This window comes from Heloderma suspectum, chromosome 3, assembly GCF_057233095.1.
Source record: "Heloderma suspectum isolate Gila_16-S chromosome 3, 16-S_ref, whole genome shotgun sequence".
In the NCBI taxonomy this organism is placed as follows: Eukaryota; Metazoa; Chordata; class Lepidosauria; order Squamata; family Helodermatidae; genus Heloderma; species Heloderma suspectum.
The window spans coordinates 167,741,885-167,766,924 of record NC_139460.1 but is presented as its reverse complement, the minus strand read 5'-3'; the positions used below and the strand labels follow the sequence as shown (position 1 = coordinate 167,766,924).

Genomic DNA, 25,040 nt, shown 5'->3' with positions numbered 1-25,040 from the left:
ATGGCTAGAACGCAGGTGGAGGAAAACTCGTGCTGAGTCTGACCGAACACAGGTAAGAGCCCACTATCGAGCCTACTCTGTGGCAGTGAGGGTGGCAAAGAGACAGTTCTTTTCCACCAGCATTGCATCTTCTCGCTGTCGTTCAGCAGAGCTTTTCCGAGTGGTTTGCGGCCTGTTACATTCTGGGCCTGGGAGAGAGACTGTGGAACCCTCAGTTGCATGCTGTGACAAGTTTGCACGGTACTTTGAAGATAAAGTCGCTCAGATTCGTCATGAATTGGACACCACCATTAATGCAGTTCCATTGGTAGAGGCGTTCAGAGCACCGTCTGGTCCAGTTTTATTGGATGAGTTTCAGTTACTGAGGCCTGAGGATGCGGACAAAGTGCTTGGCCAAGTCCAATCAACCACTTCTGTGCTTGACCCTTTCCCTTCATGGCTTATTACATCAAACAAAGAGGGGATGTCTGGCTGGGTCCAGGAAGTTGTAAATCCTCTTTGAGAGAGGGAGTGATGTCGCCTCTTTAAAAGAGGCGGTAATCAGACCACTCCTGAAAAAGCCTAACCTGTACTTGGAGGATGTTAACAATTATAGGCCGGTGGCCAACATCCCCTTCCTGGCCAAGGTGCTGGAGTGGGTGGTTGTAGGGCAACTCCAGGCACTCTTGAATGAAACGGATTATCTAGATCCATTTCAATCAGGCTTCAGGCCTGGTTTTGGAACAGAAACTGCCTTGGTCGCCCTGTGGGATGAGCTCTGCAGGGAGGGACAGGGGGGAGTGCGACCCTGTTGATTCTCCTGGACCCCTCAGCGGGTTTCGATTCCATCAACCATGATATCCTTCAAGATAGGTTTCTGGGTTGGGAGTTCGAGGCACTGCACTGCACTGGTTCTGCTCCTAATATGGCCGATTCCAGAAGGTGGTACTTGGGGATTATTGCTCTGTGCCATGGCAATTATGCCATGGGGTTCCACAGGGCTCTATTTTATCCTCCATGCTGTTCAACATCTACATGAAACCGCTGGGGGAGGTTATCCGGAGGTGTGGGCTGAGGTGCCATCAATACGCAGATGACACCCAGCTCTACCTCTCTTTCTCATCAAAGCCAGGTGAGGCAGTGGCTGTTCTGAATCAGTGCCTGGGCATGGTAATGGACTGGATGAGGGCCAATAAACTGAAACTCAATCCAGACAAGACGGAGGTACGGTTAGTGGGTGGTTCGTCTGCCCAGCTAGGTGATATTCAACCTGTTCTGGAGGGGGTTGCACTCCCCCTAAAGGATCACGTTTGTGGTTTGGGGGTGCTCTTGGATCCAGAACTGTCACTTGAGGCACAGGTGAACTCAGTGGCACGGAGCACTTTTTATCAGCTTAGGCTGGTATACCAACTACGCCCTTCTCTGGACAGAGATAGCCTAGCTACAGGTATCCATGCTCTGATAACTTCTTGTCTGGATTACTGCAATGCGTTATACGTGGGGCTGCCTTTGAAAACAGTCCGGAAACTTCAGCTGGTCCAAAATAGGGCAGCAAGATTGTTAACAGGGACTGGCCAACAAGCTCATATTATGCCGGTACTTTTCCAGCCGCACTGGCTGCCAGTCCATTTCTGGGCCCGATTCAAAGTGCTGGTGTTAACATTCAAAGCCCTTAACAGCTTGGGACCAGGATATCTGAAGGAACACCTCCTCCCATATGTGCCTGCCCGAACCTTAAGACCATCCTCATCAGCCCTTCTCTGTGAGCCCCTGCCAAAGGAAGTGAGGCAGGTGGCTACTGGGAGGAGGGCTTTTTCTGCTATGGCACCCTGGCTGTGGAATGAGCTCCCTAGTGAGGTTCGCTGGGCACCTACGTTGTATTCTTTCCAGGGCCAGGTGAAGACATTTTTATTTTCACAGGCATTTTAGCATTTTAGTTTTCTAGAATTTTATCTTTGCTGTTTGAAATCTGTATTTTAAATCTCTGCATTGCTGCTAGGTGTTATTCTGGTTGTATTGCTATACTGTGGTTTTAATGCTTTATATATTTTATATTGTTTTATTGTGTGCTCTTTGGTTTTAATTTTTGTGAACCGCCCAGAGAGCTTCAGCTGTTGGGTGGTATAGAAATGAAATGAATGAATGAACGAATGAATGAATGAATGAATAAATAAATAAAATGTTTTTTTAAAAAATACAAGAGATGGGCAACTTCAGAAGGTCCGGGGGCCAATTTCATCCCTCCGGAACCCACCAAGAGGCACTCTCCACCACTGAAATTTTTGGCTGCATTTTTTAAATTTAAAGCAAGGTGTGTAAGGGGCACTCACCTTGTTCTAATAAAAAAAGTGCTCCCAACAACCAATGCTGGCACAAGGTCCCACCACCTGAGGCAGGAGAGCACACACATGCTGCCACCGCCTGCTATTGCCGCATCTGCCTCCCCCCATCTTCCCACCCACCCGCCAGCCATGTCCATCCTACTCCTATACCCACCCACTGCCACAACCACATCTGTCTCACTCCTCCCCACCCACCCGTCAGCCTCCCTCCCTGCCCACTCACCCCTTTGGTGCCATGTTTCCCATCCTATAGCTGCTCTCTGAAAAGCCACATCAATCCAAAAAAGCAACTGGCATGGCTCTACAGGGAGCTGGCCAGGCCCAAATACTTGGCTCGAAGAGGTCTTTCTTCAGAGCCAGGCATTGTGGGACGGGGTGCCCCTGGAGATCACCTATATCTGATTATAAAAAAAAAAAAAAAATCCAGGCATGACTGCTAAGGAAATGGCACTGGGGCAAAGAAGCATCAGCAAAAAAACACCAACCCATGCCTTTCCTCAAGTAGGAAGCCTACAATGAATCCAGATTCCTTTTATAAATGGGAGGGGTCCTTCCCTTCAGGGAGGCAAGGTTGGATCTAGCAAAATATCAGTGCAAACCTATGCATGTTTACTGAGAAGTCCTACTGGATTTAATGGGGTTTACTCCAAGATAACTGGGTATAAGTTTGCAGCCTTAAATAATTAAGCAAATGAATTTACTGACCTTGTTATTCATAAAAGCCTTCAAGCACTGTATGATTTTATGCTGTACCTTCTTCAGAATTTTGTCCTCCCTAAATGCAAGAAATTAAGGGCAAGAAATGTATACCATAAACACAGGTTCTTCTACTCTTACTGAACATTTTATATTTATATGGGGGTGGGAGAGAGAATCCTTACAATTTTGTTTCGACCAGTCTTCCCAAAATATCCAATAATAAGCCAAGTCCTTCATGTCCAAAGTTCTCAACCCAACTGCAAGAAAAAAACCTACTGTTAAACAAAATAGGTTTTTTGATCCTGCCTGTCAAAGCCTGTAAGCCACTTGGGTTACTGAGCACATCCATACACTGGCATCACTTTGCGTCTTTCTTTTCACATGGAAGGAATCAGAACTTACCCCCTTGGCTTTTGGTTGTCAATGAACTCCATAAAAACAATCCCAACTTAACCTATATTTAGTTCAGATACAATATACTTCACTCTTCCATTGTCATTAGGATGCCAAAACTACTGGTTGTGCCCTATAAAGCCCTATAAAACTAGGGATCACGCTATTTGAAAGACTGCATTCTCCCAAGTGAGCTTGCCCAGGTTTTAAAATCTACCAGGGAGGCCTTCCTCTTGGTTCCTACCGCCAGCAGAGGCATATTTGGTGAGACATGAGAGAACGCCTTCTCGGTGGTCACTCCCAGGCTCTGGAACTCCCTGTCTGAAGAAGATTAGGTCGGCTCCCTCTCTGTTGTCCTTTCGCCAGCAGGCAAAGACACTTTTATTCAGGCAGACCTTTGGCATGTTAGTTGCTCTGCTGCTAAGGGGGTTTTCATTTGATTGGTTGCTGTCTATTTGTTTTATTCGTGTTTTTTTAATGTGTGTTTTGATTTTTAATTACGTTCTTCTTTTAATCTTAATTGTTTTATTGTTAGCCAACTTGAGTGTTATTTTTGGTAGAAAGGTGACATATACATTTATACAACAACCTAGGTTTACACCCCTCAACTCAGCTACAGAAAGGTCAGACTGAATGTCTTTTTAATTTTTAAAAAAGCTGTGGAACACCCAATCCAGATTGGGACTGTGGCACAGGGGATCGGGGTTAATGTTTTTGGCTGCACCATTTTTCTGCTTACGCTCACCCCCTCCACTCAGAGCCGCTATTTAACCCTGATGGACATATATTGCTCTAATCAGGGCAAAACACAGCTGCAGGAAAGCTATTTTTAGCAGGACAAAGGGCTAAACTCCTCTCCCATGGCACAGTGACTATCTGGACCAGGGAGGGCCTCCACAGCTTTGTTTTGTGCAAGAAAAAACTGGGAGTTCCAATCACATCTAGTTTGACCCAAAGTCATTTGCTAACCTTGGGCAAGTTACAGCTTCTAGCAACAGTGAACTGTGGAAGTGAATGCTTTTGTCTGATCACAACACGTATCATGGATAGCACTTTGGATGAATAGAAATCTGTTGCCCATATATTAATGTTTGGTAGCCAATGATTTGTACATAGATTAGCGCCACAAAATATTTGCCTCCATTGTATTCCTTCTTTATAGCATTTATTAAGATTGCAGAACATAATACCTAATTAGTATTAGAGCTCCCCACTATAGTATTCTACTCCCACTTGCAAAAGGGTGCATCTCCAGCACCATAAGTATGTGTTCCCTATAAGAAGCAGGTAACAAAAGTGCACACATTCGAATATAAGGCCTTACTTAGTTCTTTAGATAATGCTAGAGAGTAAGTTATGAAATGTATGAACATTTGGTGCTCATAAACTCATGTAAGCAATTTATATGTAGACATTGCCATAAAACACTACAGCTCATATTAATTGTTGATTTAATCAAATTCTAATTTTAGTTCAAGAGACCTTTTGGCAACATCATAATGATATGGAGATTAATTTAGCAACAAGTGAATGAGCAACACAGATGAAGTACACCAGTAGCATAGTAATGCACACATGACAGCACCTTACTGAGCTGCTATAAAACAAAAATTAAATCGTCTCTCTTGATTACAGCACAAATGGTAGCCATTTATTCCATCTTGAAAGCCAGTTCTACTATCTCCTTACACAAAATTATTAGGATTGTAAGACGTTATTTATAACACAATGAATGAGACGTTACTCTGTGAAGTGATATACATCATTTGTAAACTTGGGCATACCGGGGGGGGGGGGGGGGGATCAAGACACCTAGGACAGACATTTAGACAAAAGTGACCATCACGAACACTTGCATTTAGAGATAATCAATAATCACCTTGTAAATAGAACACCCTGTAAAATCCTAACACATTCTTAAGGAACAAAGAAGGAACTTTGTAATATACAAACATTGTTAAATAAGCTTAGAGCTCCTTACAAAACAACCCTTTTTAACTACTTGAATTACCTGACAGGGTTACTCGTTAATGACACACGAAGGGATTCTAAGCAACTGACAAGTTTTTCATCTGCTGATCCGGATTTCAGTTCATATATAAACTCTTGTGGTGAAATCTGCCTGGTACTCTTGAGGCTTCCCTGAAAGGCAACAGTCACAGTTATTGTTATTTTATGCTCACATCTCTCAGTTCACTGCCTTTCAGCACGGTGGCAATCTCACTGAACAGTTATTTTTAATTGCAAACCAATCCAATACTTCATCAACATATGACGTTTTCTAAACCATAATCCAGAATAAGGGATGTACAACATAACCATCTTAAAAATATGCCTGGCTGATAATAAAAATGAAGCAAATACACAAGTAGCAAGAGCTTATTCAAGCATTCTGCAGGGCATTGTGTCTCACAGGATTGTACATCCATTAATATGATTTTGGGAACCTAAATTTTTTGCACTATCTCCCACTGTACAACTCCCTACATCTGCAGAAGTAATACGTTCTCACAAAAGTACTAGCTCTGCATGCTGAAGGGGACTGTAATACAGCAACCAATTCCAACATGCCATCACCCATCTGCACACTGAATACAATACCATTTAAAACTGAATATGAATACCAGCATACTAAAGCCCACACTTCTTTAACCTGAATAATGGTCTAACACACAGTGGCCACTACCACAGAACCAGTGACTGGCTCCATCCTCCCATTGGGGTTTTGGACTTGTCATTTCCTGTCACTAAATAATAGACTACTGCAGCAAAAGCTATGAAGATTGCACAAGCAACATGTTTGGCAGTACCTTTCTAGGCAATGTAGCAGCTTTATTTAGCTTTATATTAAAATCTTCCAATGCTTATTGCAAAATCAGTTAGTATACCCTTAATAGAGTGTGGCAAAATCAATACATACACCCTTAACACAATAATCCAAAAAGGTACTGATCAGCTGGTTCCATTAACATCCATGCATCGTAGTCAACTGGCAAGGCCACAGACTCTTGATGGTTCTTGCACAAAGAGATTCTCTCCCCATGCAGACCTCCCCTGAACTTTTCCTACATCCATCATTTTTACTTGAAGGGTTTGGTGGGAAGCACAAAGCCTTCTTGACATGGTAGGATTCGACAAAACAAAGGTGGTGCCAAAATACCTCCTCAGAAAGATCATCATTACTAGCAGTTAAGAAGTACATGGATAATATTGCATATTCAGGTCAGACCCATAATTAACTGCTGGAGTTCACTGCCACAGGATGTGGCGAAGGCTACTGGCTTAGCTGGGTTTAAAAAGCATCAGACATATTCACGAAGGATATGTCTGTTAAAGGTGATTTGCCATGACAGTTAAAAGGAATCTCCAAGTTCAGAGGATTTAATAAATAAACACCTCCAATTTGCTGGAAGACAAACTGCAGCGGGTGGGGAGGTGTTTTACAGAAGCATTTGGCTGGCAGCTGTTGGGAACAGGCTGTTGACTGGATGGCCCTTGAGCCTAATGAAGCTGTCCTTTCAGGCTACAAAGAGTACTGCAGATCACAGGCAACTGCTAGTTTTTTAAATTTAAGGAATTGCGAACAAAAAAGCAAGAGATCAAACAGTATGGTTATAAGAACATAAGAAGAGCCATTCTAGATCATACCAAGGGTCCATCCAGTCCAGCATTCTGTTCACTTAGTGGTCAACCAGCTGTCGACAAGGAAACCACAAGCAGGACACAAGTGCAACAGCACCTTCCCCCCATGTTCCATAGCAGCTGGTGTACATCAGCTTATTGCCTCTAACACTGAAAGCAGCACATAGCCATCAGGACTAGTAGCCATTGATAGCCTTCTCCTCCAGGAATTTGTTTAGCCCCCTTTTAGCCATCCAAATTGGTGGCTATCACTACAGCTTGTGGTCGCAAATTCCATCGTTTGACTATGCACTGTGTGAAGAAATACTACCTTTTTTCTGTCCTGAATCTCCCACCAGTCAGCTTCATGGGATGACCCCAGGTTCTAGTACTGTGAGAGAGGAAGAAAAATGTCTCCCTACCCACATTCTCCATACCATGTAAAATTCTGTACACCTGTATGTCTCCTTTTACCCTCCTTTCTTCCAAGCTAAACAATCCCAGCTGTTGCAAGCTTCTCACATAGGAAAGATGCTCCGGCCCCTTGATAATTTTAGTCGCCCTTTTCTGCACTTTTACCAGCTCTACAGTATCTTTTTTTATGTGTGGTGACCAGAACTGTACACAGTATTCCAAGTGTGGTCACAGCACAGATTTGTATAGGGGCAGTACGATATTGACAGATTTATTCTCAATCCCCTTCCTAATTATGGCTAACATGGAGTTTGCCTTTTTTACAGCAGCTACACAGCGGGTTGACATTTTCATTGAGCTGTCCACCACAACTCCAAGATCTCTTCCTTGGTTGGTCACTGCTAGCTCAGATCCCATCAGGTTATACTAGAAGTTGGGATTCTTTGCCCCAACATGCATCACTTCACACTTGCTTACATTGAACCACATTTGCCATCTAGATGCCCATTCTTCCATTCAGAGAGAACCTTCTGGAGCTCTTCACAATCCCTATTTGTTTTAACCACCCTAAATAATTTGGTGTCATCCGCAAAGTTGGCCACTTCACTGCTCACTCCTAATTCCAGATCATTTATGAATAGGATGAAAAGCATACAGATCCCTGTGGGACCCCACTATTTACTTCCCTCCATTGGGAGAATTTACCATTTATTCCTACTCTCTGCTTTCTGTTCTTTAACCAGTTACTGATCCATAAGAGGTCCTCTCCTGTTATTCCATGACTGCTAAGTTTGCTCAGGAGTCTTTGGTGAGGGACTTTATCAAAGCCTTTTGGAAGTCCAAGTAAACAATGTCTACCCAATCACCCCTGTCTACATGTTTATTGACAGTCTCAAAGAACTCTAAAAGGTTAGTGAGACAGGACTTATCTTTGCAGAAGCCATGTTGATTCCTTTTCAGCAGGGCTTGTCCTTCTATATGCTTACTAATTTTATCTTTAATGATGCTTTCAGCCAATTTACCAGAGGCAGATGTTAAGCTAACCGGCCTGTAATTTCCCAGATCCCCCCTGGATCCCTTTAAAGAAATTGGTGTAGAATAGCTATCTTCCAGTCCTCTGGTACAGAGGCTGATCATAGGGACATGTTGCATATTTTGGTTAAAAGATCAGCAGTTTCATATTTGAGTTCTTTGAGAACTCTAGCATGGACTTCCAGTAGGAGCCATGTCACCCTGGCATGCGTCCTGCAGAGGCTCCGCAGGTCGCCTCCTCAAACAGCTTTTAAAAGGTTGAGAAACCTTTTAATCTTCCCCTGGAATTAAAAGGGGAAGCTAGAGTACCATCTGGATAAGAACTTGGAAGAACCACTCCTTTTGAGGAGCAGCAGAAGAGCTGGTCTCTAAGGTCAGTTTTCCAGAGCATCATCTACTCAAAGCTGTTTTGAATCTCCTATGTAATTAGGAGATTTCAGGGCTGACGAGCTCCAAAAGTATTTATGAATTAAAAATACCAACAATACCTGAGGACCTGCAAAATCTGTTGAAGTGACTGTTTGTTTGTAATTATACTTACTTGCTTTCTTTACGGAAGAGGAAGATGGCAGCATCAAGGGGAAGGAAAAAAGCCGCGGGATCACCGCCAACTCCCCCAACCCTCCCTTGGCAAAGGTTTCTAGAGATGCCGGAAATGTAGAGGAGTTGCTGGCTCTGATAAAAACTTTGTCTTCTCAATTAGCAGAACAGGCTAAGAGGCTGGATTCAATCCAAGATTCTATTACTAACCTTCAAGGGGCTGTGGATTTAATTAATAGCTCTTTGCAAAAGATGGAATTGAAGGTTAATGCTCTCCAAGACCAGGTGTCTGCGCAAGGGATGGCTGTGCATGCCTCCCATAATATCCTGTCTGCGAGAATTTCCCAACTGGAGGCACATACTCATAGAGCAAATCTGCGTATCCTTGGTATCAAAGATCTGCCTGCTGATATAAGTCTGTCTAAATTCTTGGATAAATTTCTGCGTGACCTACTCGCTTTGCCATCTGATTATTTACTCGATATTGAGCATGCATACCCTGTTCCAGGTCCAGTTCGTGGCATCAAAGGGACTGCCTATACTGTTATAGTTCAATTTGCAAGAGTATCTACAAAAAAATCATATTTTGTGTTTGTCAAGAGAAGTGGGAGAACTTTTTGGGGGGCCAACACGAGACACAATTATTACACTAAAGAAATTGCTAACAAAAGAATGCAATTTACCAAGGCGAGAAATCAGGCAAGACAAATGAATCTGCAATATCATATCAAATACCCTGCTATATTTTGCATTCTTTTTGAAGGCCAGATGAAAAAGTTTTTAAATCATGAAATGGCGGAGGCTTGGCTAGCTGGCGTTCAAAGTAAGGCACGGGAGACATCTTCCCCAGACTCATGAGCTGGGAACTTTTCAATTATTGTTTTTCAGATTTGTTTGGGTTATAAGGTCCGGGCAGTATGCCAGTCCAGAAGACTGTTTACATATATCCCCCTTTTCTCTTTTTCTTACTTCCTCTTTTTTTTATATTAGACATAATATGCTGTATAATAACATTCCTGTTTGTGTGTGTATAGATATGTATACATCTATAGATTTAGAAATTACACTATCATTATAGATAGCATAAAATTTATTAGTGATTTGTTATTATTTCTTATCCTTTTTAATTTCCTTCCTTTTTATTATTATTACTATCATTATTATGAGACTTTGATTAGTAATAGCTGGTTAAATTGTTAAGCATTACTATTATATGTTAACTGAAGGGCAATATATGGTTTTTGGAAATGAATTGTAGGCTTGCTCCCTTGCTATAAGACTGATAATATGACACTGAAATGTAAGATTGATAATCTACGCTGTAATGAATTGTAATATTGGCAATGTTATAGGTATAACTTTTAAGTAGAATGATATTTGAAGTTTGTGTGTAATGGAGTTTAAATTTAATCCTTTTAAGTAACTTCTTTATATTTTTCCTTTTTCTTGCTTGCTTTCTTCTTCCTTTTCCTGCTGTTTTTCTTTTTCATTATTGCTGTGTCCTCCTAAGGATACTGTATTGTTGGAAACTGTAGATAATGACTAGGTTGTTGGTATTGTTTATTTCATTTATAAAGATAATAGAATAAAAAGTATTTTCAAAAAAGAAGAGAACTCTAGCATGGATATTACCTGGGCCCGGTGATTTTTTTGCTTTCAATTTATCAATAAGGTTGAGTACATCATCTTTTGTCACCACTGTTCCCTCAGTTCCTCAGACTCCCTTCCTAAAAACATCACTTAAGGCACAGGTATCTGTCCTTTATCTCCTGCAATGAAGGCTGATGAGAAGAATTCATTCAGCTTCTCTGCAATCTCCTTGTGTTCCTTCAGTACTCCTTTAACTCCGTTGTCATCCAATGGTCCAAGTGCCTCCCTAGCTGGTTTCCTGCTTCTGATATATTTAAAGAATTCTTTATTGTTGGCTCTGATATCGTTAGTGATATGCTTTTCAAAATGCGTTTTTACATCTGTTATTGTCTGTTTGCATCACCTTTGTGCAAGCTTGTGCTCCCTTTTGTTTTCCACACTTGGGCAAGCTTTCCATTTTCTGAAGGGAGCCTTCTTTTCTCTAATAGCTTCCTTGACACTGCTCGTTAGCCACACCAGTGACCTCCTGGACGTAGTGCTACCTTTCCTAACCTGTGGAATACATTTTAGCTAAGCTTCTCTTATTGCAGTTTTGAGTACCCGCCAAGTATTTTGAAGGGATTTAACCCTCTTGACTCCCCCTTTCAACTTCCTTTTCACCAGTTCCTTCATTTTAGGGACATTTCTCCTTTGGAGTCAAATGTGACTGTGTTGGACTTCCTGGGCAATTTTCCACTCCAATACATATTAAATCTGACAGCACTGTGGTCACTGTGTCCAATTGGTTCAACAACATTGAACCAATTGAATTGTTTAACCAACAATTGGTCCAAGCAGGGTTAATTATATGGATGACATAACTAATGGTTAATGTGATCTGCTCCAAGACAGGTGCTTCTATTTGCATCACTGCTAAAGTGCAACGAGATTAAAAGGTGATGCTTAAAATAGAGAAATGAAAATTAAATGACACGTTACCATATGTTCAATGCAGGGCTATTTGTTTGTATTATTCTAGAACAGTAATTTTCAAACAAACCTTCAAAAAACCTTTCCCATTCCTTCTACCATACAGCCTGTCCCTGGACAACTTGAACAAAGTTATATGAAGAATCTTAATCATTTTTTTGTCCATGTTCAAATATCAGTAGTGAAGATACATACACTTACTTGTTAGTCCTTAACTTCAATATCATTGATAGGCATTTCCTTCTACACAGTATTTATTTATTCATTCATTTGATGTAAACGTCACCTTTGTACCAAGAAAATGGTGCTCAATATCCATGCAATCCTCCATTAAAGGTGGTAAGTTAATTGGAAAAAAGCCTGATCAACCAAGTTATGAATAAAGGATGCAGTCCTATGAATGTTTTGACAGAAAAAAGTCCTACATGGCTGGCTGGGGAATGCTGGGAGTTGTAGGCCTGTTTCCTGTCTAAACATGCATAGGATTGCACCCTAAACCTGCCTTCCAAGTCCAGGAGAAGGAGCTTTCCCAGAAGTGACTGCTCCCCTGCCTTTAAGAAATGTAAATGCTGAAGTCTATCCATGAAATGAGGAAAAAATGCCATGACAGAAAAGTGCTGCACATGTAGAAAAAGCCTAAAGCTGCCTTCCCCCATGTGGTGCCCTCCAAATGTATTGGAGTAAAACTCCTGGAATCCCACAGCCAGCAGAGTTTTACTGCGTATGGGCAAGCATGCAATGCTGAGAAGGGGCAAGAAATAACACAAAATACTGGTTCGCATCTAGGTGCTTCTCCCCACTGACAGTCAGCCTTTCATCCCTTTCCTGCATCCCATACAACAGCTGCTCTAAGCTACTGTAGGCTTCCTCATCTTTTCCAAAGGATGCAAAAGGCAGCACAAAGTCAGGGCCAGAAAATAGGTACAAGCCTTCATTTAACTTCAGTCACCGAACCCAACATGTGACACATATGCCAACCACTCCAGTTGTGCTTCCTGTTCATTATCAAAACCACACTAGGCTAAAAGAATGTGGGGTCCACATATCACTATGCTGGAGAATCAGGTTGGTAATTACAGAGAACAGTTTGAAAGCAAAACTCACACAGACATAAACATTACAATGGTAAGATAAGCTGGGTCATTCTGCCATGTTCCTTAGTGGTATCATGTATACAACCACATGCAGATTGGCATGAACTGGGCTGCGTCTGCAGAGTTGTGAAGGCAACTGCTGATGAAAATCAACGAAGAGCTTGAGGTGAGCTTATTTTCTGTACATTTTTTCTTCCCGATTTGTATCAGTTTCTCTCAATAATGTGTAGGATACTTTTAATTTCCCCTCTCCAAGGGTACTTACTGCTTTAGAAGCAGTACTAATGTACTGTATAACCATATCCTTTTTGGTACTGAAGTCCTTTTCTCTCAATGGAGCCTTTCGATCTTCATTTAAATTCATATCTTCCTAAGGAAAAAAAGGCAATACAGATATTAGACACTCCAGACCTATGACATCCCTCTTCTATGAACAAAATCACTTCTTACTGCAAACTACTTCAGAGCAGCCAGGAAAAGGACAAGATCTTCCCCCCCCTATTTTACAGCATCACTGACATACATAGCATTTCACACAGTACCAAAGAAAAACAAGTCTCTTCCCTTAAGGAGCTTACAATCTGAATTTCAACAAGAAAAGGGAGTAGAGATAGCAAAAGACAAGGGCAAGGTAAACATAAAAGAATATGCATGAATGCAGCTACATACATTTAAGGCTTTTTTTTCTAGTGGGGCTAAAGACTAAATGGTTATTTTGAGGTAGAATATCTAGGATATGTTTATTTCAAACCAGCCTTGTATTTAACAACTTGCCTGGTAATTACAGGCAAGCAGGAATTCTTTGCAGAACATAACACAGAATTCCATGCAGGTGAATGGGCTGGCAGAGGACAGTCAGATCACTCCATTCCAACTCCACCAGTCCTCTTGGTTTTCATGCTGCCTGGCAGAGGTAGAGAAGCCCATCCCTCAGCTCCATCCCTCCTCTCCCAGCCTGTTTGGTAAAGCTCAACTTTTTTACTGCCCACTAAGAGGCAAGTATATTGCATTTCCATGCTGGCTGTTGGGGTGACAGCTTCCCCTCCTCTATGGTCAACAAGGCAACACAAGATACAAGCCTCTTCACTTGATAGTACAGATGTCTGCAGGCTAGTAACTTTTGTGGATTTACAAGGCCCTTCCTTATCCCCAGCATCAGTATTTGTGTAAGCCAAAATAATGCCTTGAATTGCTTCCAGAAAAAATCCCAGGCTTCAGCTTTGGGGAAACTCCATAGGAAATAAAGATATGAGCAACTTCTTGTAACTGTCAAAGTGCACAGTATCCTAAATCATAACCATTACATAAAATACTTTGGGGAACCTTTTGTTTAACAGTACCACATGCACACTTCCACTGCAATCCAAAGATGCTGGATACTCCCTTTCAAGCAATGCATTATTGAGCTTCAGAAGTCAGTAAGTGCCCCTTGCTCACATACAATAAAGTCAGTGGAACCTACTCCTGAGCAAGATATGCATAGGACTGCACTATTAATCATTTAAGGGCTCACTGGTGTACGTTTTGAATAGGGAGTCAAACCAAAAACACTTAACTGATACAGTTAAATTGGGAAAACATGCATGTCCAAACATTGAGATTATTACATCATATGAAAATTACGGTTATTAATCTTATTATTTTCTTTTATCTAGCCACTTGATGTAAAATCCCCCTAAGGCTAAATCCTATACCCTTCACCCATATTTTCTCATTTATCTGGATCAAGAAGAAAACAGCTAAGCACTTGTGTTATTCCCTTGATACAAACCACCCATGAATCAACTTGACATTGGCCTCATACAGTGCCTCCATATTCACACACCCTTCCCACACACAAAACTTAAATATTCCAAGTATTTTGACTAAGACATCTTCCAAATTCTCTAAACCTTTACCAATAACCTGTTCACATATTGCCAGAATGTATTCTCTTTTAAGAAAAGGTAAATACAAAACTTATTTCCATTTAGTGAGACTGAGCTATGAGTTAGAAAGTCCCTGGTTCAAATCTCACTTCTGCACTGACCTGCTAGCTTAGGCAAGCCACACATTCAGCCTCAGTCCCCCATCTGCAATATGAGGGATACTACTACTGACTTAATTTGCAGGGTCGTTTTAAGGATTACAAATAAATCATGCAGGTAAAGTTCTTTGAACACTTGAAAGCACTATGCAAAAATATTATTATATAGAGAACACATCTCCAAGCCCACAGCAAGTGTGTAAATAACCCTTTTAAAAGAAGAGGAGGGTCATCCTCTAGGCCCCCTCCCCAACACTACCCCATCCTTGCTAAGCATCCAATAGAACTGTTGTCTAGGAAGATCTATGTATCTAAACTACCCTTGCTACTTAAAGCCAGTTCAGATATAACATCCATACAAGCTATGAGTCTCTGCTAATGTTTAGCATCTGCAGTTTGTTTCTCTACCATCCACATAGTGGATCTCTCAAGGAACTGTGGAGTGCAGAGAAGCAGGTTGTTTGCAGAATGTATTACAGCTTCACACATGTGTACAGGAATCATCTGGTGATTCAAGTTTACTTGTTATATATTACTCAGACAATTTAAATATGAGCCTTAAGAGGTGTGGCATAAAATGTTTTAAAGCAGCTATCAAGACTTAAACTAGGGGTGGGCAACTTGTGGCTCTCCAATGTTTTAGCCTATAATTCCCATTACCCTTAACCACTGGGAGCGGTCAATAGGGGTCTTGGAGCCAAATGCCATCAGTACACTGATGACACACAGCTCTTTCTCCCTGTGACATCTGAATCAGGTGAGGCTGTGCAAGTCCTGGATTAGTGTCTAGATGCAGTAATAGGCTAGATGAGGGCCAATAAACTGAAATTGAATCCTGGCAAGATGGGGTGAGTGTTTGCGGGTGAGTGTTTGCGGGTGAGTGGTTCCCAGATCCAGGAGACAGCTCATTACCTTTTCTGGATGGGATTGCACTCCCTCTGAAAGATCAGGTTGGTAGTCTGAGGTTACTTCTAAATCCATCACCGTTGCTGGAGGCCCAACTGGCTGCAGCAGCTCAGAGTGCCTTTTACCACCTTTGGCTGGTTCACCAGCTACAGCCTCTCCTGGACACTGTGGCCTGGCCACAGTGGTCCAAGTACTAGTAACCTCAAGATTGGACTACTGCAATGTGCTGTATGTGGGGCTGCTCCGGAAGCTGGAGTTAGTGCATAATGCAGCAACTCGGCTGCTATCAGGAGCTGCCCCTTTTCAACATGCAACTCCTTTGCTGAGGGAACTGCACTGGCTGCCTATTCGCTACTAGGCCAGGTTTAAGGTTTTGGTACTAGTGTACACAGCCCTAACCAACTTGGAACCCGGATGCCTTCTCCCTTACCAATCTGCTCAATCACTGAAGTCATCAAAAGGCATGCTCCTAGTGGTTCCACATGGAGCCACTAGGAGACCAACTGGAGTCCACCTGGAGAAGAGCCTGCCTCTGGAGGTCAGGTGTGTGCCAATACTAGGTTGTTTTTGGCACCTCCTGAAAACAGCTCTTTTCCAGGAAGCCTTCCTTGGTTAACCAGCCTCGGTTTTATTGGCACTCTGACTTTTAAAAAATAATCTTAATATCATGTTTCTTCTTTTTATCTTTTGTTCATTTTATCTCTTGTTATTCACCACTCCGGAAGCTGTTTAGATGTGGAGCGGTATACAAATGTTGTAAATAAATAAATAACCAGCATATTCAATGGTGTGGGCTGATGAGAGTTGTTTAGAGGGGAAGAAATCAGTTTAAACAGGGAAGGTGGGTGATTAGTAATAAAGTAATACAAGAAAGCAAAGTGGCTGTCTGATGAGGCTTTACAAGTAGCTGAGGAAAGAAGGGAAGCGAAAAGCAAGGGAGAAAGGGGAAGAGATACCCAACTGAATGCAGAGTTCCAGAGAATAGCAAGGAGAGACAAGAAGGCCTTCTTAAATGAACAATGCAAAGAAATGGAGGAAAAGAATAGAATAGGAAAGACTAGAGATCTCTTCAAGAAAATCGGAGATCTCAAGGGAATGTTTTGTGCAACGACGGGCATGATAAAGAACAAAGAAGGCAGGGACCTAACAGAAGCAGATGAGTTTAAGAAGACGTGGAAAGAATACACAGAAGAACTATACAGGAAAGATCTTAATGTCCCTGACAGCCATGCTAGTGCGGTCACTGAACTTGAGCCGGACATCCTAGAGAGTGAAGTCAAATGGGCTTTAGGAAGCATTACTAACAACAAAGCTAGTGGAGATGACAGTATTCCAGCTGAGCTATTTAAAATCCTAAAAGATGATGCTGTTAAAGTGCTGCACTCAATATGCCAACAAATTTGGAACACTCAACAGTGACCACAAGACTGGAAAAGGTCAGTTTACATTCCAATTCCAAAGAGGGGCAACGCCAAAGAGTGTTCAAACTACCGTACAATTGTGCTCATTTCACATGCCAGCAAGGTGATGCTCAAAATCCTACAAGCTAGGCTTCAGCAGTATGTGAACCAAGAACTACCAGAAGTACAAGCTGGGTTTCGAAGAGGCAGAGGAACTAGAGATCAAATCGCCAACATTCGCTGGATCATGGGGAAAGCAAGAGAATTCCAGAAAAACGTCTATTTCTGCTTCATTGACTACGCTAAAGCCTTTGATTGTGTGGATCACAACAAACTCTGGCAAATTCTTAAAGAGATGGGAGTACCAGACCACCTTACCTGTCTCCTGAGAAACCTGTACGATGGTCAAGAAGCAACAGTAAGAACCGGACATGGAACAACCGATTGGTTCAAAATTGGGAAGGAGTACGACAAGGCTGTATATTGTCGCCCTGCTTATTTAACTTATATGCAGAGTACATCATGAGAAATGCCGGGTTGGATGAATCACAGGTTGGAATTAAGATTGCCTGGAGAATTATCAACAACCCCAGATACACAGATGATACCACCCTAATGGCAGAAAGCGAAGAGGATCTAAAGAGCCTCTTGTTGAGGGTGAAAGAGGAGAGTGCAAAAGCTGGTTTGAAATTCAACATTAACAAAACTAAGATCATGGCATCTGGCCCCATCATTTCCTGGCATATGGAAGGGGAAGAAATGGAAGCAATGACAGATTTTATTTTCTTGGGCTCCAAGATCACTGCAGACGGTGACTGTAGCCATGAAATTAAAAGACACTTGCTCCTTGGGAGGAAAGCTACGGCAAACCTAGACAGCATAGTAAGAAGCAGAGACATCACCTTGCCGACAAAGGTTCGTATAATCAAAGCTATGGTTTTCCCAGTAGTAACGTATGACTGTGAGAGCTGGAAGGCTGAGCGCCGAAGAATCGATGCTTTCGAACTGTGGTGCTGGAGAAGACTCTTACGAGTCCCCTGGACTGCAAGGAGGTCAAATCAGTCCATCCTAAAGGAAATCAACCCTGACTGCTCATTGGAAGGACAGATACTGAAGCTGAAGCTCAAATATTTTGGCCACCTAATGTGAAGAGAAAACTCACTGGAAAAGACCCTGATGCTGGGGAAGATTGAAGGCAAAAAGAGAAGAGGACGGCAGAGGATGAGATGGCTAGATAGCATCACCGATGCAATGAATATGAACTTGAGCACACTCCGGGAGAGAGCAGAGGACAGGAAGGCCTGGCATGCTATGGTCCATGATGTCACGAAGAGTCGGACACGACTTAACGACTGAACAACAAGAACAAAACTGCAATAAGGTGGAAGCAATAGAACCACCAAGGGCAGGAGTTAAAACTTGCATCAGATTTGTGGTGTTTAGTGAATAACTGGACATGACTCTTTATTTCAATTCACTTATGGTCCTAATCGTCAAGTTGATGACCTGGCGTACAGATATATTTTTATCCGTACTGTTATTTTTCAGGAAAAGTCCCATAGCACAATTGAAACTTTAGTATTCCATTTAAGAAATCATTACAGCATGGTGGCGATGCAGTTGAGGGCACACTTGGAAGAAGCCAATTATCTAGATCCATTTCAGTCGGGCTTCAGGACTGGGCATGGGACAGAAATGGCCTTGGTGGATGATATGAGGAGGGCTCTGGATAGGGGTGAATGCTCCGTACTTGTTCGCCTCGACTTCTCAGCGGCTTTTGATACTGTTGACCACAGTATCCTCCTGGACCACCTGGAGGAGTTGGGCATTGGAGACACCATATTACAGTGGTTCCGGTCCTTCCTCTCCAGCAGGTACCAGAGGGTAGCTCTGGGAGAGGAGGTTTCGGACCTGTGGCCACAGGGTTCCATCCTCTCCCCGATGCTATTTAACATCTATGTGAAGCCGCTGGGGGCTATTATCAGGAGGTTTGGGGTGCGGTGTCATCAATACACCGCTCTACCTCTCATTCAAATCTTCACCAAGGTTGGCTGTAGAATCCCTGTCCAAATGTCTGGAGACGGTGAGTGGCTGGATGGGGAGGAATAAGCTGAAGCTGAACCCTGACAAGACCGAGGTACTTTTGGTGGGAGACAAGAGGAGGTTGGGGGATGTTGACCTGGTGTTGAATGAGGTATGGCTACCCTTGAAAGACCAGGTCCGCAGCCTGGGGGTCATTTTAGACTCCCAGCTGTCCATGGAGGCTCAGGTGTCAGCTGTGAGCCAGACAGCGCTGTTCCAACTCCATCCGATACAGCAGCTGCGCCCCTTCCTTCCTGACCATCTGCTCCCATTGGTAGTACATGCCCTGGTCTCCTCTTGTTTAGACTACTGTAATGCGCTCTACGTGGGCTTACCCTTGAAGACTGTTCAGAAGCTGCAGGTGGTACGGAACCCGGCGGCTTGCCTGATTAAAGGTAGCTGCCGGTGGGATCACATCACTCCAGTGCTGAAGGAGTTGCACTGGTTACCAGTTGTTTTCCGGGCCAAATTCAAGGTGTTGGTTTTGACCTTTAAAACCCTATATGGTTCCGGCCCAGCCTATCTCAAGGAGCGCCTCCAGCAACACCAGACAGGCTGCTCAACAAGATCAGCCTTGGATGGCTTTCTCTCTGTCCCATCAGCCAGGACAGCTAGACTGGTGGGGACGAGGGAAGGACCTTCTCTGTGGTGGCCCCCACTCTGTGGAACTCCCTCCCTAGGGAACTCCACCATACCCCCTCTTTAATGAGCTTCTGCCATGCATTAAAAACGTGGTTGTTCAGGCAGGCCTTTGGGGTGGGTTAGAGTATTTTTAGAAATCTGATGTTTTTAAATGTACAATTTTATTGTTTTAAACTGTTTTTATTGTTGTACATCACCCAGAGTGGCTGGGTGACCAGCCAGATGGGCAATTAATAAATTTAATAAATAAAATTCAACAACGCTTACCATCATTTTTTCAAATAGAGCAAGAACCTCCCTGTCTGACAAGGGTGTAGGGATGAAGTCATCTACATCTGCAGAGGTAGGCCAGTCACTAGTTGAGGAATGTGATTGTTTCAGATGTGGTAGTGCTGGTCTCTCTTTTTTGCTGCCTGGAATCCGTATGCTGGAAAATCTATCAAACTGAACAAAAAACAAGAATGAGCATGTCTCAACAAGTTTATATTTAATCTCCAACATAGATATGTATAGTGTGCATGAGGGAGAACACTCACCGAAATAGCTCTCACATGTGATCAACAGTCTTTAAAAGCCAAAGTGCTGAATAGATGGTATGTCTAGCACAATTTTATTTCCACCAGTCTCAAAGAAAGAAGTTGCCCTTGGTGTACCCAGTAGCAATAGCCAATTTACATCTTGTTCTGATGTTTACAATCATGATTATTAAGGATACCATGAAATGGAATATACAAGCTGCAGATACAAAAAAACCCTCGTTTGATGTATGACTGAACAGCAATCTCACAGTTGCATCTGAAGTTGGAGTTAGGAGAAATTCCCTTAGCCATCTTTCCTTTAGTAATTAAGAAGATGTTTTTATCTACTAGGTCTCCTTCTTCTGAATCCTGCTCATCCATGTAGTATTTCCAGCAGCTGATATATAGCAGTCATCTCTGAAGATATTACTACTAGTTACTCAGCTGCCCGATATGTGACACTTTATACAACATGTTTTTAAGTATATGCCTCCTAACAAAAATAAATACATAAGTTCCCTGCATCATATATCTTATCAGATGTTCAGCACTAATTCCCTCAACTAACAGTGAACACACTTTAAACCACAACACACTTTCATTCCTAAATTTGTTTGCGCTTGTGGTCATACCTCTTTAAACTTTCAAAAGCAACACAGCTACTTATAACTTCTTGTTTTTAGTATCCTGGAAATGTATGCCACCATATAAACGAGTTCTTCGGGAGCAGTTGCCCACCATCTGCTCCCCTCACTATCACAAAACTACATGGTTCAGCTTTTTCTCCTGCTAAACTCCAAGACTAGGAAAGGAAGATAATTGCCCTAGGTGAAACATAGAATAGTAGGGTTGGAAGGGTGGGTCTGGTTCAATTTGCTACTCAGGTCCTCACAGAACAGCAACTGCTACTCATGCTGAAAAAGCAGCAAGTAATAGAGCTTACTACGAGGATTAACTCCCTCACCCCCTTTAACCTGGAAAGGTTATAGTATTTAACTTTTTTCTTTAAAAAAAAAAAAACATCAGGATTGATTGTCCTCCCCCTTTGCAATCAACACCAAAGCTTCAAGCTATTACAGCTTTATTATACTGTAATAGCTTGAAGCGATGGCCTTGTAGGCCCCTTCCAACCCTATTATTCTATGATTCTATGCTAAAGACTAGCCTTTCTACAAGGAGTATGACAAGGCTGTATATTGTCGCCCTGCGTATTTAATTTATATGCAGAGTACATCATGAGAAATGCCGGGTTGGATGAATCACAGGACAGAATTAAGATTGCCTGGAGAATTATCAACAACCTCAGATACGCAGTTGATACCACCCTAATGGCAGAAAGCAAAGAGGACCTAAAGAGCCTCTTGTTGAGGGTGAAAGAGGAGAGTGCAAAAGCTGGTTTGAAACTCAACATTAACAAAACTAAGATTATGGCATCTGGCCCCATCACTTCCTGGCATATAGAAGGGGAAGAAATGGAAGCAGTGACAGATTTTATTTTCTTGGGCTCCAAGATCACCGCAGACGGTGACTGTAGCCATGAAATTAAAAGACGCTTGCTGCTTGGGAAGAAAGCTATGGCAAACCTAGACAGCATAGTAAGAAGCACAGACATCACCTTGCCGACAAAGATTCATATTAGCAAAGCTATGGTTTTCCCAGTAGTAACGTATGGCTGTGAGAACTGGACTATAAGGAAGGCTGAGCGCCGAAGAATTGATGCCTTCAAACTGTGGTGCTGGAGAAGACTCTTACAAGTCCCCTGGACTGCAAGGGGGTCAAATCTGTCAGTCCTAAAGGAAATCAACCCTGAGTGCTCATTGGAAGGACAGATACTGAAGCTGAAGCTCAAATATTTTGGCCACCTAATGCGAAGGGAAAACTCCCTGGAAAAGACCCTGATGCTGGGAAAGATTGAAGGCAAAAGGAGAAGGGGACGGCAGAGGATGAGATGGCTAGATAGCATCACCGATGCAATGAATATGAACTTGATGAATATGAACTTGAGCACACTCCGGGAGAGAGCGGAGGACAGGAAGGCCTGGCATGCTATGGTCCATGGGGTCACGAAGAGTCAGACATGACTTAACGACTGAACAAGCCTTTCTACATGCAGATTAAAGGAAGCCTGTATGCTGCCCCTGGCTCTAAAGGACTAATCTGAGATGTCTATTAGGGGAGACGATTCAGAGGGTCACTCAAGGTCAACTTGTTTCCCAATGACGCCCCTCCCTTAGGGCAGTTCCCTTCTACATTGGCTTCTAAAAGCGGCTATCCCGGCAGAGTATCTTAGCCCCATCCCTAACTCCTCCCACTTTGACTTGCAGAGCTCTCTAGCATTTCTTAAGTCACATCCCTCTTCCCCCTCCTTGGAAACTTGAATTCATATGGGGGCAGGGAGGGAGGAGGCAACAACTCAGTCTGGGCCATCTGTTTGTCAAGGCCTTGGGAAGAATCTCTCCCAGAGTCTTGGAGCTCTGGGGGAAGTTCTCTAGAATCAGTCGTCAGAAATCTCAAGGGGGTTGGGCTCATCCCTGACAAAAGGTAATGCAGGTTTGACTACTTATGGCAAGTATATCAAAGAAGTGTGTGGGTACAGAACTTGTTTTCTTCCATATGGCTTTGTTTCAAGTTTCAAGAGCCATTTGCTATAAGAGATCTTCAAAAGCACCATCAACTAGATACAGTTCTCACCAATAAGCAAAGATAGTCTTACGTTTTCTCTATCATCCACATTTAGAGATGGGGAGGCCCAGGGTGGGGGCATGAATGGGAAAGAAAAAGGACATGAATAGAGACAAAACAGCCATAGAAAAATCCACAACATATGTAGTTCCCAATATGTTTCAAGGAGTTCATCACATTGGAAACAGTATCTATTGTGCAGCCACCCTCTTTTGTTGTTGGTGAATAAAGCCTCCTCATGTATCTTCAGGTATTTGGTGTAAACTGGGAGTCTGCCAGGCATATTGCTTCTACAACATGGTAGCAAGGCCGTTGTACAGCACCGACTCCTTGTGCTTCTCACTTGCCTCAGATTCCTCTACCTTCTACATCAAGTGAAATAAACTTGATGACTGAAAATACACATGCATATAATTAAAGAACAAATACCTGAAAGAGCCAAGAAGCATTTGTCCATAAATGAGAATGACTTTTTTTCCTTTAACTGCATAATAATGGCAAGATCTGCAAACTGTTTCTAAGCCCAGATAATAAAACTTATAGAAACATAGGAAGCTGCCTTATTCAGAGTTATAACATTGGTCCATCTAGCCCGGTATTGTCCACACTGACTGGCAGCAGCTCTCCAGGGTTTCAGGCAGTATGGTTTTACTGTGTACTTTTTGGTTTTAATTTTTGTGAACCACCCAGAGAGCTTCGGCTATTGGGCGGTATAGAAATTAAATAAATAAACAAATAAATAAATTTCTTTCCTAGCTCAACCTGGAGATGCTGGGAATCTTTTGTTTCCTAACAGAGAAAAGCAGAAATTACCACCTCCCTGTGAAATTACCAGTCCTACTAAGAGACATGGGCCTCATTCAGACATAATGCACAACTATGGTTTAGCATCAGGCAAATCAGCATTAGGCAATTAACCCTTCCCCTCTCCCCATCGCCTCCAGTATGGCTGCAAGGAAAAAATCAGAAGCTTTTGCTTCCATTTAAGAGTTTAGCATTATGTGCAAATTCAGACAATCTGTAGTTAGTATTAGCTATAGCGTACTGAAGCAAGACAGCTTCAAAACTGCAGTTTATGAAACTGGCTTGTTTCATTCAATAAGCCATAGCTGATTAATCACAACTTAGGATGTGAACATAATGCTAAACTGTGGTTAACTGAGAACCCTGGTGAAAGCTTCTGAGTTCCTCCTCCCAGCAATGCCATGAGAGAAGGGAAGTAGTGCATGAGCCTGAAGCAACCCCAGGTTGATTCATGTAACACAAACTATAGTTTGCTACAGAAGAGGAAGTGGAAGATGGCATGATGGGAGGAGGGAACATATGAGTCCGAGGCAAGTTCATGCAGGAACCATTATTTGGCATTATATTGGAAGTGAGCTACACCATTTCAGTAAACAGAATGACAAAAAGCAAAGCATTGTATTCCAAAATAAGTCATTGTTAGCCATTTTATATCAATCCACGGCAGAACAAAAGCAAAATAATCTCACCACATCATCTGTCAGTGTCTTGATGTGCAAGTGCTGTAAATAAAGAAACAAATGATCAGTTAAGGTGGCTCAAAAAGTCTACTAAAAATCTCACCTGAAGCAAAGCAATTCTATTCATACTTTCAACATACAAGTGACAGTCTTCACTTCACTTTCCTGCCACCATCAGAACTCCCGAGTGCAGGGAATGCTGATCAAATTTGCAGATGACACAACATTGAGCGGGATAGCTAATACCTTGGAAGAAACAAAATTCAAAGTGATCTGGATAGACTGGAGTGCTGGGCAGAAAACAGAATGACATTTAACAGGGATTAATGCCAAGTTCTGCACCTAGGAAAAAGAAACCAAATGCACAGTGAAAAGATGGGGAATACTTGGCTCAACAATACTACAAGCAAGAAGGATCTTGGAATTGTTGTAGATCACAAGCTGAATATGAGCCAACAATGTGATGTGGCTGCAAAAAAGGCAAATGTGATTTTGGGTTGCATTAATAGAAGTATAGCTTCCATAACCCATGAAGTACTAGTTCCCCTCTACTCAGCACTGGTTAGGCCTCATCTGGAGTACTGTGTCCAGTTCTAGGCACCGCACTTTAAGAAGGATGCAGACAAG

The 25,040-nt window shown here is 42.5% G+C and overlaps 1 protein-coding gene across 2 annotated transcripts in view; it reads right to left on the bottom strand.

Annotated features, from left to right (window-relative positions):
* DIAPH3 (diaphanous related formin 3) overlaps positions 1-25,040 on the bottom strand; it is a 173,379-nt gene that overhangs the window by 138,182 nt on the left and 10,157 nt on the right. For both annotated transcript variants that reach the window (XM_084844874.1, XM_084844873.1), the window contains exons 2-7: positions 24,423-24,455; positions 19,997-20,173; positions 12,939-13,043; positions 5,425-5,555; positions 3,203-3,277; positions 3,027-3,096 (exon numbers count right to left, since the gene is read on the bottom strand). In XM_084844874.1, the coding sequence (XP_084701000.1) occupies positions 3,027-3,096; positions 3,203-3,277; positions 5,425-5,555; positions 12,939-13,043; positions 19,997-20,173; positions 24,423-24,455 (591 nt within the window). The remainder of the gene's footprint in view (positions 1-3,026; positions 3,097-3,202; positions 3,278-5,424; positions 5,556-12,938; positions 13,044-19,996; positions 20,174-24,422; positions 24,456-25,040) is intronic.